The sequence below is a fragment of the Lemur catta genome, chromosome 1, assembly GCF_020740605.2.
Source record: "Lemur catta isolate mLemCat1 chromosome 1, mLemCat1.pri, whole genome shotgun sequence".
NCBI classification, from domain to species: Eukaryota; Metazoa; Chordata; class Mammalia; order Primates; family Lemuridae; genus Lemur; species Lemur catta.
Window position 1 is genome coordinate 242,764,366 of NC_059128.1, and position 16,728 is coordinate 242,781,093.

The 16,728-nt window shown below is 36.8% G+C and overlaps 1 protein-coding gene across 1 annotated transcript in view; it reads left to right on the top strand.

Annotated features, from left to right (window-relative positions):
- DCBLD2 (discoidin, CUB and LCCL domain containing 2) overlaps positions 1–16,728 on the top strand; it is an 85,271-nt gene that overhangs the window by 51,344 nt on the left and 17,199 nt on the right. Inside the window, exons 4-9 of the mRNA XM_045540413.1 lie at positions 8,158–8,209; positions 10,479–10,551; positions 10,850–10,983; positions 12,728–12,768; positions 13,594–13,809; positions 14,425–14,549. Of these exons, the coding sequence (XP_045396369.1) occupies positions 8,158–8,209; positions 10,479–10,551; positions 10,850–10,983; positions 12,728–12,768; positions 13,594–13,809; positions 14,425–14,549 (641 nt within the window). The remainder of the gene's footprint in view (positions 1–8,157; positions 8,210–10,478; positions 10,552–10,849; positions 10,984–12,727; positions 12,769–13,593; positions 13,810–14,424; positions 14,550–16,728) is intronic.

Below are 16,728 nucleotides of genomic sequence, written 5' to 3' on the forward strand. Positions count from 1 at the left end.
CTTGACATAGTTAACAATATACTAACAATATAGCCTATCTGACTACTGGGGTTTTGCTTAGGCAACTGAGCCATGCGTACATCATCCATAAGAAAACATTAAGGCCGGGCGCGGTGGCTCACGCCTGTAATCCTAGCACTCTGGGATGCCGAGGCAGGTGGATTGCTCGAGGTCAGGAGTTCGAGACCAGCCTGAGCAAGAGCGAGACCCCGTCTCACTAAAAATAGAGAGAAATTATCTGGCCAACTAAAAATATAGAGAGAAAAAATTAGCTGGGCATGGTGGCACATACCTGTAGTCCCAGCTACTTGGGAGGCTGGGGCAGAAGGATTAAGCCCAGGAGTTTGAGGTTGCTGTGAGCTAGGCTGATGCCATGGCACTCACTCTAGCCCGGGCAACAAAGCGAGACTCTGTCTCAAAATAAAGAAATAAATAAAATAATAAAATAAAATAAAATAAATAAAACATTAATTATTTTCATCTGAGAAATTTTTTCCTGAACTTGTACTGTGGACTCTGCTTCCATAGATGGCATTGTAATATTTCTTAGAAAAACGTAAAATTTGTAAAAGGAGAGGAGAGGTAAAATACCTAGTATAGTATCTGGTACTTAGTAAATATTAGATAACTCTGAATCACCATAAATTATGTTGTGATATGTATGTGAATTTCTTTTAACAAAATTGCAGATTGTACAAATCAATACCAGATTCCTATCATGGAAACAAGGAATTAGTCCTAAGATCACACAATAATATTGTCAGGAGAATTTAGCAGCAAGACCAGGCTTATCCTACATCCTGTAGCACTTGAACAAAGTTAACTATCCGCATACTTACAAGGCAAGGTTACTGACAAGGTGTGAATTATGAAAGCAAGACAACATGCTCCTTAAGCCTCTAGGAAATTGGTTATTTAAAGAATTTTGGGGCAAATAAAGGAGAGGATTTGTAGGTATACGTTTTCTTGAGTCTTCCTATGTTTCCTTATTTCTAATAAACAAATATAATAATTTAGGAGTAGTATTTTATGCTTTCTTGAGTTAGAATAAATACAGGCACCCAGGCCTTACTTTAGAAGTAAATGGATTTTTAAAAGAACCAAGTTAAGTGGCTTCACAGCAAAAATTATACCCTGCGGCTAATATAGTTGGTTTCATACTGTTGTAAGTGTTGGGCACTAACATTACCGAGAGTCTTTTTCAATTAAGAACAAAAAACAGAGTATTAATTGTTGGAAAATCGTAATGAATATATTTCACAATCTTGGAGTCTCAGAAATAGCCAACACTGTCAATCAACAATATGTCTAAGGTAGTAACCAACGTGCTTATTTTTTAACTGATTTTTTAACATACAAAATATTTATCATATTTTCATGGTATTATATATGGGTCAACATAACATTTCATGTTTACATAAATATTTCATGGAGAAGTTATAACGTTCTCTAGCCTTTGCAGTTACGTGTTGGAAAATTTTTAAACTGTACCTTAAATTAAAAAAAAACTGTGTGTATCAATTATGGCTGATAATGATATAGCTAAGTTTGTAGCTGTCTTAGAATGTCTGATATTAGTGTCTTCATTAAGAAAACCCTGAAATTTTTCATCCTGTTGTTGATATCAGTTTACCTTCATCTTTGTATTGTCTCATGCTCTTCCTCCCAATCACATTATGCTGACTTAAAAGCCCCATGTGAGGCCGGCCTCTTCTAGAAAGCCTTCTAGGATTAAGGAAGGCAGCTAATGGGGACGGATGGAAGCCCTTTTTATAGGGATTATGATTACACTCCCTTTGGGTTAGACTCTGTGGTTGAGACTAGTGACACAGTAAATGCCGATTCTTTTGGGGGTTATACAAGGAAAACAAAGAATGTCAGTTGTTCCTTGTTCTTTATCCGGTGCCTAGAACAACACCTGGTCATAATAGATGTTTATTAAATATTTGCTAAATGAATAAATGACTGAACTGCCAGCCCTGGGTCTTTATTAGGCTTTTTTTTTTTTTTGAGACGGAGTCTTGCTTTGTTGGCCCGGGCTAGAGTGAGTGCCGTGGCATCAGCCTAGCTCACAGCAACCTCAAACTCCTGGGCTTCAGCGATCCTACTGCCTCAGCCTCCCTGGTAGCTGGGACTACAGGCATGTGCCACCATGCCCGGCTAATTTTTGCTATATATATTTTAGTTGGCCAGATAATTTCTTTCTGTTTTTTTAGTAGAGACGGGGTCTCGCTCTTGCTCAGGCTGGTCTCGAACTCCTGACCTTGAGCGATCCACCCGCCTCGGCCTCCCAGAGTGCTAGGATTACAGGCGTGAGCCACCGCGCCCGGCCTTTATTAGGCTTTATTTCATGCATCAATGCAGATGTATATGAAAGGAAATTGTTATTACTTCTATGATAGCTTTTTTCTTTATTTTTAAAAATTTTATAACAGTTTTATTGAGATATAATTCATACAACATATACAACATACAATTCTCCTGAAGTATACAATTCATTAATTTTCCAGTATATTCAGAGTTGTGCAATCATCACTATAGTCAATTTTAGAACATTTTTATCACACCAAAAGAAACTCTATAGTTAGTAACAGTTACTCCCCATTTCTCACATCCTAGGTGACCACTATTCTACTTTTTGGCTCTATAGATTTGCCTGTTTCATATAAGTAGTATAGTATATGGTATATACTATATAGTATATATAGTATATGGTATTTTGTGACTGGCTTCTTTCACTTACCATGTTTTCAAAGTTCATCCATGTTGTAGCACATATCAGTACTTCATTTTTTTTATGGCCAAATAATATTCCACTGCATGAATATACCGCATTTTGTGTGTCCATTCACCAGTTTACGAACGTTTGTATACAAATGTTTATGGGGATGTATGTTTTCAATTCTCTTGGATTTAACCTATTAATGGGAGTAGAATTACTTGGTCATATGCTAACTCTATGTTGAAGTTTTTAAGAAACTGCTAGACAATTTTTCAAAACAGCTGGACCATTTTACAATTCCACTAGCAGTGTATGAGGGTTCCAAATTCTCCATATCCTTGCCAATGCTATCTGTCTTTTGATTCTCACCATCCTAGTGGGTGTACAGTGGTATCTCATTGTGATTTTGATTTGCATTTGCCTGATGGATAATAATGTTGAGCATCTTTTTATGTGTTTATTTGCCATTTATATATCTTCTATAGCTGTTCAGGTCCTGTGCCCATTTTTTAATTAGTTAATATGTTTCTTTAATGTCATGTCATAATGTTCTTTATGAATTCTGCATACTAGACCCTTATGGTATATATGATTTGAAAATATTTTCTCCCATTCTGTGGGCTTTCTTTTTTTTTAAACTTAAGAATTTAAATTTTATTCAAAGTTTAATTAGATGTATATATGTATATGTATGCCCTTACAGAGACAGATTTGAATCTTAGCATATGTTCATCATTAAAGGAAATGCTAAGTTAGTGAAAATAATATTAATGTATCAGTAATTAACTTTGAAGTTGTACAGTACTTGAAAATAAATTTGTGTCCCTTTTTAAGTTTCAGAAAAAGAACATTTTCCGTTTTGACTTCACTGCACTTGATTTTCTTGTGACTATCAAATAGAATGCTTCACTTATCTGACATTGACAATGACCCCAGTGTTCCATATATATGAATTTTCAAGGTGACTCAAGCACTAATACTTACATGGTAATTATATTGCCATTTTCTTCCCTTATTAAACAGATTACTGAAAGTGATTTTTAACCCTTTTTAGGGTCATGACCATGATAAAATGTATTTTCAGCCTAGACCCCTTCTATACCCACTCTTTGTACTTTAGCTCTTTAAATTACTATTACTTACTATTCTAATTAATTTAATGGCTCTTTCTGATTGGGAATGTAGTTAATGAGCCCTACTGATCATTTCCCCCATGATAATATCTTCATTCATTCACTCATTCATGTATACAAATATTACTGGATACTCCATGCCAGGCACTGTTGTAGGCACCAAGGGTACAGCAGTCACAAGGCAAGCGAGTTACCTCGCTGGTTACCTAATCATTTTGCAACTTTCAAATTGCGAATACACCAGAGAGAAACAGTTACAAAGCACCAAGCTAGATACATGTGGATCTTTACTTCAGAAGGTTTTCTTGCTACATACACTTTTTTTAAAATGTCGTGGTAAAATATACATATGATTTACTATTTTAACCATTTGCAAATGTAGTTCTGTGGTGTTAAATACATTTACGTTGTTGTTGTAACGGTTACCATCAATCTGTCTCCAGAGCTTTTTCATTGCTGACTGAAACTACACCCAGTAACACTAACTGCCCTGTCCTGCCTCCGTATGTTCTTTTAATTTTCCCTAATTAGTGATAGGGGCCATACTCTATATACTCTATACTCTAAAACTGGTGCCTCAGTTGCTAATGTGTCCATGTTCTCACATCTGAGGGGGGAGTAAGATAGTCATTTGGAAATAATTTTGTGCTGTAAATAATTCAGAGCACGTAAGCTTGTTTTTCTTTAGTAAAATGTTAACCTCTTTTGTTTCAAAAAAATGACCTCCCTCTCTCATGTACTCTTGGTGGGAGTATAAATTGGCAAAGCCTTTCATTCCATTTATTTGTGTATGTGTTTGATTTTTAGAAAATACTTAGACCTTTTTCCATTTACTTCTTTCTTTTTTTTAAGACAGAGTCTGATTCTGTTGCCCTGGCCTAGAGTGCAGTGCTGTCCTCATAGTTCACTGCAGCCTCCAACTCTTGGGCTCAAACCATCTTCCTGCCTCAGCCTCCCCAGTAGCTGGAACTACAGGTGTACGCTACCACGCCCAGCTAATTTTTCTATTTTTTTTTAGAGACAGGGTCTCACTCTTGCTCAAGCTGGTCTTGAACTCCTGGCTTCAAGTAATCCTCCCACTTCTGCCTCGCCGAGTGCTAGGATTACAGGCATGAGCCACTGTGCCCGGCCTACCTATCTTTCTTGATAGTGTCCTTTGAAGTTCAAAAGTTTTTAATTTTGATGAACTTTAGTTTATCTGTTTTTATTTGGCTGCTTGTGCTTTCAATGTCGTATCTAAGAAACCACTATAGGTCACGATTTACTTTTATATTTTCTTCTAAAAGTGTTATAGTTTTAGCTTTTAAGTTTAGATCCGCTTTGAGTTAATTTTTGTATGTAGTGTCAGGTAGGGGTTCAATTTCATTCATTTGCATGAGGATATCCAGTTGTCCCAGCATCGTTTGTGAAAAAGGCTATTCTTCCCCTCCACTGAATTGTCTTGGCACTTTTGTTGAAAATCAATTGACTGTAAATTTGACGGTTTATTTCTAGACTCACAATTCTATTCCATTGACTCTCAATTCTATCTCATTGATTATAATAACTTCTTATACATTGGTGTAGAAGGCTCTGAGGGAGGCGGTTTCTTTTATGCTGCATTCATCTTGCCCAGACTGTGTTCTTCTTAGCTGGGAGCACAGTAGTAATGGCAGTTTTCTGGAAGGCTGTTTAGTTGTATAAAGCTTTCAAGAGAGACGCATTTTAAAGCTGCTTAATTCCTTGCTTAATTTGATGTTGTTTTCTTTGCCTTTATGGGGTTGTAAACCTCGAAGCGTGTGATCATGGCTGGCTTTTTTGTCTTCAGTCTTCTTAGTTCTCCTTGTAGCTATCTATTTTGAATTCTTATTTTCCTCTTAAAGAGCTCTTTTGGAATTTGAGAGCAAGGTCGGTGAGTTGCACATTTGCATGGCATAATGTGGAGTTTCAGCACTGCATGGATTTACAACCAAAGCTCTGTTCTGGTCAATACATCCATAGTTGACTAGCTTTCTGGCATGTGACCTAAAGATAACAGGGCCAGCTGGCAGTCATCTTGGGGTTTGAATGCCATATTGGACCACACACTACCTTTTCATCCTAGGCTATTAATCTTAGAAGTTCAACTTCTAATCTTAGAAGTTGGAAATTCTTTTGGTGGAGCAGGAAAGTGGAAAATCGATTCTCATTGATGCTGTGCAAAGATTGAGAGGAATAACTAGAGCATAGGTAATTCAGTTTGTCTGCTTTTCCCAGTTGGTCAGCTAGGTAGTAGTGAACCCCTACTCAGACCTGTACCCTCTTAAACTCCTAAAACTTAATTGTCATTCAAATGCCTATGGTATATAGTTACTAATCTATACAATTGCTCTCAAAATACCACTTTCCTATTAGTATAACACAATTATTATGCTCTAGTTCTTTCAAGACACATTTCATTTGGATAATAGACACAAAATTTCTTCATTACTATAAAATAGAATGATCCTGGGCTTGCTGCGATAGCCATTAATTTAACTAATATTTACATACCGTCAGTGATCTTAGTATGCTGTGTGCTATCTCCACTGACATATTGGCCACCCTTGACACGTAATTCTTTAAATCACTTATTTTTGTGATTGCCTTTGGTCTTCTTTCAGGTTTTCCTCCCTATGAGTTAGTAAATAATTGGACTTAGCCAAACATGCTAACAATCAGAAACTTCTTTTCATCCATTAATTTAATAAATGTTCATTGAAAGCCTCCTGTACACCATACACTGTGATTGCTGCTGGCAATATAAAGCTAAGGACAAACAGCCTCAGTCTCTGTCCTAGGACTAGGCATTATAGAACAGTGTTGTTTATAACTCTATAATTACTTCAACAGATCAGTCTTGCATGACACATGGCACTATGAGAACATATAACAGTCATCTCTTCATTAAAACACACAAACAAAACTTAAGTACCTACTATGTACTAAAGGGGTTTGACTTGTGAAAGTGAGGGACAGTTTCTGTGAGGAAGTGACGGTTAAGGTGAGGTCTTTGAGAAGAGTCAGCAAGGCTAAGGGGGAGTGGGAAAGCCTTCCAGGCCAAGAGTGCCAGGAGGGACCAAAAGAAGGCTAGAGTGGTGAGAAGCCACTGTGGGTACACAGGGGACTGGAGAGTTAGGTGGGGCGGGCACTTCAAGACCCTGTGGGCTGAGTTGTGAGGGTTTTGCTTTTTATCTTAAGAGCATCACTGAAAAGTTTTTTTGACCAAAAGCCACCTTTTACATAGCCTATAAACTATGTCTTAATAAGAGGCAGGGTAGCTCTTATTCAGATGTATTGATTTCTAGGTAGAAAATGTTAAATTTTAAAAGTTTTTTGTTCTTCAGAGCAGTGCTTCTCCACCTTAAGAAATTACCTGGAAGATTTGTTAAAACAGATTTTTGGGTCCCACCTCCAGAGAGTCTATAAATCTGGACAGTCTATAAATCAAATTCAAGAATTTGAATTTCTAACTACGATCCCAGAAGGTGCTGATGCTGCTGCTGCTGTCTGTGGACCAGATTCTGAGTAGCAGTTAGTTAGAGCCACAAAATTAACTCACCTTTTTTTGGACATTGTTTTCCTTGTGTATAAACAGCAAAGAATCATTTTTAGTTATATAGTAACCAGGAAATATTTTTGTGTGTGTGTTTTGGGAGATGCATTTTACACAAGCCACTTTAAGACTGTAAATATTACTTACCTGTGCATGTTCTATATGTATATGTGACTTCTTGAGGTGATGTGGTAGTAAATATTAATAGTATTGAGGAGACATAGCGCTAGAAATAAAGAAACTTAAAATCAGAAAGAAATTGTGAGTTAAAAAAATTTGTAAAGTTTTTAGTACCACCTTGAGATGCTGTTGAGATCTGGAAAATTAGAACAATACAATTTGGGGTCAGTCATGGTGGCTCATGCCTATAATCCCAGCACTTTGGGAGGCTAAGGCTGGAGGATCGCTTGAGACCAGGAGTTTGATACCAGCCTGGGCAACATAGCAAGAACCTGTCTCTACAAAAAAAAAACTAACAATAATAATTATCCACAGCTGTAGTCCCAGCTGCTCAGAAGGCTGAGGCAGAAGGATAGCTTGAGTCCAGAAGTTCAAGGCTACAGTGAACTATGATCATGCCGCTGAACTCCAACCTGTCAGAGCAAGACCCTGTCTCTAAAAATAATAATAATAATGAAAATAAATTTTTGAAAAAGAATAATATGATTTGAAATTCTGAAACACTTGGTGTTTCAGCAAGAGTAAATCTGTGTATAAATTGAAGCAGTTTTTTATTTTTGTTTTTCTAGATCTGATTACTTGTTTGGACACTGCATCCAATTTTTTGGAACCTGAGTTCAGGTATGAACACATTTGTGACCTTTTTTATTGCTTAAATGTTGCTCTTCTTCCACTTTTACATTCTTATTCTGTGAACACTTAAAATTCATGCATATATGGTATGGCACATAATCATTGTTCCAAGACTCCAATAAATTAGAGCTTATGTAAAGCCATTTGGTTGCTACATTTAAATTTTGCTTTCATTGTAGTGTTTAGATCTTCTCCAAAATGAAAGTGTAATTTTAATATGTTTTAAAAGTAGAACTAAGTTGCTCTTCAAAATCTGATAAAACTGCTAATAAAAGCAGAAAAGCTATTTATCTTTTCTCAAAAAAGGGAACAAGACAGTTTTGGCTTTTATAGAATTCTTCAGTGTTTTTACCAAAGTAGCATTTCTGCTACTATTTCTCTGCTTTGTGCTTTTGTTTCTTGCCTAGATTAGGATTAACTTCTAACTGATTTCCCATTTCTAACATTTGCTGCTTTATTCTGCCATTCACACTGCTGTTAAGTTCTTTTCTAAAATATATATCTGATCATTTCCCTGCTTAAAGATCTTGAGAAACTCCTTATTATGATTAAAAAGTTGTCCAGATTACTTAGCCTGGTCTTCAGAGTCCTTTAAAAGTAGTCCTTGGGCCATTTTTCCATTCTCATCTGATTTTCTCCATGCTGAAATGGCTCTGGATTATTTACACTGCCCTGAGCTCTCAGAGCATTTACCTAGAATTGCTCTATTCCTCTCTGCTTGGCAAAATCATTCTCATCTTTTAAGACCCATCTCATTAACCTCCTCCCAGCTCGCTACCACGGCCTTCCTAAGAACCTTAATTTTGTTTTCAAAGGTGGTCCTCTCTGTGTAGGAAGGGTGCCCTCTTCAGCATTTGAGGGAACCCCAGTCAGCTGGGGTAACCTTGGCACCGGGGTACCGTAAACAGCCCTGCCAGAGAGAGGGTCAGCTGCCCTCGCTCCACTCTCCAGCTCCACCATCACCCAAATCCAGGCTCCTGTCACCCCTCTCCGGGGCTGCCACACTGTCTGCCTGACGGTGTCCCAGCTTCCACTCATGATTCCTTACAATCTCTTTGCTTCCTTAGAGCCAGAATAATCTTTTTAAAAAATATTAATTGGATTATGTATGTAAGCCATCAGAATCCTTTACTGTCCTATTTTTACTTAGAAATATGTTCCATACTCATCACCATAGCCCACAAGGCCTCGGCATGATCGGCCCCTGCCTTTCTCTCCGGCTGAACTTACCTTTGCTCACTACGGTCTGCTGGCACCGCCATCCTCACTGACTCCCACCCCCCAAGGCCCTCCCACCTCGTGGGCGTGCTCGTCCTTCTGACTGGTGTGTATTTCCCACCACTTGTTCCCGTGACATCCATGAGCTCTCTGCTGAGGCTTCACTTCCTCAGGGCCTGTTCCTGACTGAGGCGGTGCAGAGTTCCGTGTGAGAGCACAGACTCTGGGGCCCATCTGCCACCTGCCAGCCATGTGGCCTGGGCATACAGTTTCTCAGTTTCCTTATCTGTAAAATGAGGACAATAATAGTACCTCCCACGTAGGGTTCTTGTGCGGATTACCTGACGCACTTAGGATGCTGCCTGGCAATTCAGTAAGTTTACCGAATGATTATATTGCTTTTATTAAGTTAGGTTTCTCCCAGTTATTTCCAAGTGCCTTTTCTTCATGGCAGAATCAAAATCTAATTCTTTATGTAAATATTGGTTTAATGTCTTCTTCCACCACTGGAATATAAACTCAGTGAGGATAGGGGCCGTATTTGGTTGACCTTTGTGAACCCAATCCCTAGCACAGCCCAACACTCGGTAGACAACACAATAGACATTCAGATAAATATGTTGAGTAGGTGGGTGGGTGGGTAAGTGAATAAATGAATGAACCTTTTTATATGCAACTTAAATTCGATCAACAGAAGGTTGGTAAAATATATTATGGTTTATCCACAAAATAGATTATCATGTACCTATTAAAATATGAAGAGTAGGTTTTATAGGAGAAATATGTCTACCATTCTACCACTCATTATGAAGTAAAACAATCGAAACAATATGTAGAATATATGAGTAAAGATATGTTATCTATGTATGGATGGGAGAAGATCTGAAAGAGCTTTTTAGAAGTGGTGGTTCTTTCAGGATAATGAAGATTGTGATATTTACATTGAACTGAAAAGGGTGTATGTGATATTTGCGGGGGAGGATGTTCCCCCCCCAAAAGTACAGCATTATATAACTTTTTACTTGTTTTCATTTTTCAGTAAGTACTGCCCAGCTGGTTGTCTGCTTCCTTTTGCACAGATATCTGGAACAATTCCTCATGGATATAGAGATGTAAGTTAGATATAGACTTATTTTAAAGTTGTGATATAACTTTATTTTTTTAGAACTCCAGAATAGACGTATATCTAGTATGTATCTTTATCTTTTTGTTTTTCAGAAATTATTTATTAGTAATATATAATATTTTACTCTTCTGCTAAAAATCTATTGTGTTACAGTACCAGTAATCTATATTTATGAGCAAACTGCTCAGGTCAACTGATTCCTTGAGGAAGTAGAAGTGTCTTGTTTATGAATTACCAAGAAAAAAATTTAAAACTAATCTTTTCTTTTTCTTCCCTTTTTTAAGTCCTCACCATTGTGCATGGCTGGTGTGCATGCAGGAGTAGTGTCAAACATTTTGGGTGGCCAAATCAGTGTTGTTATTAGTAAAGGTATCCCATACTATGAAAGTTCTTTGGCTAACAACATCACATCTGTAGTGTAAGTATACACATGCTATTTTTATATATATATATGTGCTATTTATAATAAGCGTGCTGGGTGGTGGTGGGCTGGAGACTAGCTAGCTCTCAGCAATATTACTGTCAGTTGTGTTCATGAAATAACATTTAGGCAATAAGCACTCTCATTTGTGTGTGCTTGACGTCTGATTACTTTGAAGAGTACAAGCAGTGTTACACTACCTTAGCTTGTACTTCTTCAAAAAGATAGTCATTTGGAAGAGAGATTTCTTTCTTTCTTTTCTAAGTGTTGAAAAAGCCTGAAGTAAGAGTCTAGAACTTTGTTGCCAAATCCTTACTTTATTTCAGAGATCAGAAGACATGACTGCTTTGTTTCTTATAGCCCAGTGACCCAAGGTGGATTGAGGATAATTGCAATACTTTTAATATAAATTAAAAGTTCACGTAAAACATTATAAGTATTATTATGAATCTTCCTCTCATTCCAAGAAAATATTTTAAGAATATATATTCATGGTATCTACAGTGTTCTACTATTTTACAAAATGTAGACCAGGCATCAAAAACAGAAGTTGAAACATTAAATAGCAGTATTAGCAATCTGTTTTCATAAATCTTGATATGCTCAATCCTGCAGACAATACTAAGCCGTATTGAAACCAGCTTCTCTTCAGAGGTCCTAAGCCAGTTTACATTCAGAAGACCAGAGAATGATCTGTTTCCAGGACAGTATACAGCAGGAGTCAGCGAACTTACTCTGTAAAGATCCAGCTAGTAAAATATCTTAAGCTTTGAGGGCCGCATGTCTTTGTTGCTTATTATTTTTCTGTTTGTTTGTTTTATTTATAACTTTTTACCATGTAAAAACCATTCTTAGCTCATTGGCCATACAAAACAGGCCATGCATGGACTGTCATTCATTCCTGGTGTCTTTTGGTTTCTAGATGATATTATTTTGATTCTTTCATTCCTTTCCCCTTTTTCCTTTAGAAAGAATTTTTTTCTATGTGAATTCTTTCTTTCATATTTACAAAAACTGGGTAGGTTGCATCCTCTTATAAAAGTTTGAATGTTGTGCTAAAGGCAGGAATGTACACTGATGATCTGATTTCTCCAAGTTCCTTGGAGTCATTTGACCTGCCACATGGTGAACTATCCACTTGTCCTGCCCCTCCATGCTCATCAACTCACCCGTTCTGCCCATTACTTTGAAATCCAATGTCACATTTCATTCCAGTACTGAAACTTGTTCTTGGACCTGTTGATTTCCTCTAAAAAAGTACAGTCTCTCTATTAATAGCCAGCTTTTCTTCTGTTTACCCCAGGAAACTTGAGCCTCATTCTCTGAGAATTATACCTTTTAGTGTACTTTCATCAAAAGCAGCTGCCACAGAAAAATTTTAAGAATCAATTTATTTAATGAAATGAAATAGTGAGATATTGACAATAAACAATAAACAAATTATGAAAAAGAAATTAAGTACATATTAAAGGTTACATGGACATATTTGCACAATCATATATGAAACTGGGAACTTGTAGAGAAAATTATTTATGCTGATTTCAGATGTTGTCCTGCTTAGCAATGAGACTTTTATCCAGGAGCAATATCAGTTGTCTAATTTGTAGCCACAGAATCTTCTTAGTTCTTTAAACAGTCGGGGGACGGGGTGGAAATCCAAATCAAAAGAAAAACTTTCACTAAGATAAATATAAAAAGTTATGTTTTGTGAATATCACCAAAAAACCTCTCTCTCTTTCAGGGGACACTTATCTACAAGTCTTTTTACATTTAAGACAAGTGGTAAGACTTTCATGGACTTTATAACTTTATTTCTTATACAGTAGCTAGTACTTTTTAAACACTATGTCAGACACTGTGTCAATTGCTGGTTTTTTGTACTTTCTTATGTAATTGTCATAACAACACTATGAGGTAAGATAGGTACCCAATAATATTATGAATAAAATAAATTGAATGTTTTTTATTAATAGAGAAATGATTATGTAAGCAAGGAAGCTTCCTTAGAAAAATGACTTTTGAACTTGTCTGAAGAAGTAATTAATCTATTCAACCAGAAAATATTTAGTGAGTGCTGCCGTTTATGTGCGAGGCACGGTTCTAGTGCTAGTGGTACACGAGTGAGTAAAATAATCAAACTCCCGCCTTCCTGGAGCTTATATGCTGGTAGTGAGAGATTGACAATAAGTGATGAATAAATAAATCATTGTTTATAATGTACTGTTTATGATAAAAGATGCAGAAAAATAAGGTGAGGAAGGAGGATAAGAAATGCAGGAGGACTGGTTTGAAGTTTTAAGTAGGGTCAGGGAAGGCCTCATAGAGAATGTGACATAGGACAAAAAACCTGAAGGAGGGAGGTAAAGGAATGAGTTGCCCACTTATCCGAAGAGCATGTTCCAGGGAGAGGGCGTGCTTGTAGGTTTCCTAATGATACACAAAGACATGCTCAAGAAACACTTGCCTAGTTTTGAGATTTCTTGATTACAATATATTATTAGCGTAGTGTATGTTAATTAAAGGTACTATAGGAAGTTGGCAGTGAGCAGGTCTATATAGGTTTTAAATTTATATCTGGAAACCAAATTACTCTCTTCTTTGTTTCAGGTTGTTATGGAACCCTGGGAATGGAATCTGGTGTGATTGCCGATCCTCAGATAACAGCATCATCTGTGCTGGAGTGGACTGACCACACAGGACAAGAGAACAGTTGGAAACCTGAAAAAGCTAGACTGAAAAAACCTGGACCTCCTTGGGCTGCTTTTGCCACTGATGAATATCAGTGGTTACAAATAGATCTGAATAAAGAAAAGAAGATAACAGGTTAAGAAAGAGAATTTTCCGGAACAATCTATAATACTGCTTTTATTGGGAAAACTGGTGCCATCTAAGATTTTCAGGAAAAATTAGGTCACTAAAAGTTTAATTATTAAATTTTCTTCACTGGTGTTAATATTACTGGAGATGTTTTATAAAATATGACAGAGAAGAGGAGTTGGTTGGTATTTAATTCTTAATAGCTTTTTTGTAGAGACAGGGTCTCACTGTGTTCCCCAGACTGGTCTTGAACTCCTGACCTCAGGCGATCCTTTTGCCTCCCAAAGTGCTGGGATTACAGGCATGAGCTGTTGTGCCCAGCCCCAGGAAGTCATTTTTACTCAGTACTTGAAATGTACTTTACAATGATATGAACACAAGCTGCCAAAATAGAATAGTTTTTTTTCCTTATGTGCACCCATAATTTTTCCTATCTCTACGAGGGAGCAAAGCCAAGGATTTACTATTATGATGAAAACTTGCACTTAGATGTGGAAATGAGCCGTAGGCAGAAAAGTTTGAATGGCACATATCAGGTGTTTATGCTTTGATGCTGAACCAACTTTGGGAATCAGACTAATTCCATTAGTGCACTAATGAAAGTAACTCTTCATTCTCCAGGCATTATAACCACTGGATCCACCATGGTAGAGCACAATTACTATGTATCTGCCTACAAAATTCTGTACAGTGATGATGGGCAGAAATGGACCGTGTACAGAGAGCCTGGTGTGGAACAGGATAAGGTAAAATGAATACCAACGTATTTCTAAAAACATGTTTTAAAGTGGCCTTTACCAAAAATCACAGAAGTTAAATATCATTTTTGTCTTGCACTGCCCTCTTCTGGTTATTCTAGGTAGTGTTAGTTATACTCTTAACTATGGGTTAGAAAATTCTCAGTGGTTCTAGGTCCCTTTTGGTGATTTTAAGGGTAAGTACTTTCCTGACTTTTGACACCGTATTTTTAACTGAATTATTTAGGATACTTTAATAAGAAAGTCAAAAATGGAACTTGTAATTTCTTATCTTTATAAAGCTTTTGTTATCAGTTCACCAGGTGATGAAGAGCCTTTGTTCCCAGATTTCTACTCTGTAGGCAATAGTTACAAAAGACCAAAAAGCTGAAGCCAAAGTACATTAAATTATAGGATATTATGGACTTGGAAAGTTTTTAAGATCATCTTGTCAACTTTCATCTTAGAAAACTTCTGCTTTTTTCCTACCTGAAGAATTTTTTTAACTCCTAATGGTAATTATGAAATCTTTGTTTTTGTTAGCAAAAAAGTTATGAAGATGCTGGAATGAGCCATAGGAGATGATAAGGGGTGGAGAGTAGGCAGAGGTGGATCTCATCCAGAGTTTATCCTTGTGATCCACCACAAAGATCTTTATTTTTTTTTATTTTTTATTTTTTTGAGACAGAGTCTCTCTCTGTTGCCCGGGCTAGAGTGAGTGCCGTGGCGTTGGCCTAGCTCACAGCAACCTCAAACTCCTGGGCTTAAGCGATCCTCCTGCCTCAGCCTCCCGAGTAGCTGGGACTACAGGCATGTGCCACCATGCCCGGCTAATTTTTTCTATATATATTTTTAGTTGTCCAGCTAATTTCTTTCTATATTTTTTTAGTAGAGACGGGGTCTCGCTCAGCCTGTCTCAAACTCCTGACCTCGAGCGATCCACCCGCCTCGGCCTCCCAGAGTGCTAGGATTACAGGCATGAGCCACCGCGCCCGGCCCCACAAAGATCTTTAAATGGAGGAGTCCGATTCCCAAGGAAGATCGATGCCGCCCGTCTAAAACTAAAACTATGGGCACATTTTTCCAATTAGATTTCTCTTTGTGTTGATTTCAATTACATATTTTCAGTTTTTCTCTCGTGTGATTTGCTGCTATATCTCCAATTACTACTTTGCTCATCCCACTGTTCAAAAATCTCCAGGGATTCCGTTATCTTTCATATGGATCTGAACTCTTCAGCTGTTACTCAAGACCTCTGTCTTTTCTCCTACTTGATATCGCATGAACTTCATCTTTGGTGAGCTTCTTTCCATTGAAGCAAATAACAGTACTGTCTCCATACCTATCTTCTGCTTCATGCCTTCAAACTTCAAACTATACAAATAGATATGGATGTGCTGATCCTAGTAGTTTAATAGTATTTATTAAACTTGTGGAAATATAGTTAAATTGTTGAAATTTTAGGAATTTTTCATGCTTATATTGTAAAAACCTCTAACAAAATGGAATTATATTTCTGAAAGACTTTTTTGCCTTCATTTTTGAAAGATAATTTTACTGGGTGTATAATTCTAGGTTGATCTTATGCCTTTTTTCCCTGTGGCTGCATTTAAGGTTTTCTTTTTATCATTTGCTTTAAGCAGTTTGATTATGATGTGGCTTTGTGTAATTTTCTTCATGTGTTTTCTGCTTGAGATTCTTTGAGCTTTTTGGGTCTGTAGTTTGTTATTTACATCAAATTTAGAAAATTATAGTTTATTTTTTATTCAAATATTTCCTTTTCCCAATTCTAAGTTCATGAATGTTATGACCCTTGAAGATGTCTCACAATTCACTGATGCTCTGTTCATATTTTTTCAATCCTTTCCTCTTTTTTAATTTGGAAAATTTCTTTTGTTTTCAAGTTCACTAATATTTTCTTCTGCAGTGTCTAATCTCCTAATAATCTCATTCAGTGTATTTTTCTCTGATATTGTATTTTTCACCTCTGTATTTTTAGTTTTGGGGCTGGGGGCTTTAAAATTTCTTCCATGTCTCTTCTTTCCATGCTCATACTTTTCTTGATCTATGAAACATACGGATTTCATAATAACTCTTCTAATGTCATTATCTACTGATTTTATCATATTTGTCATATCTGGATCTTTTTATGTTGATTGATATGGATCATATTTTATATGCCTGGTGA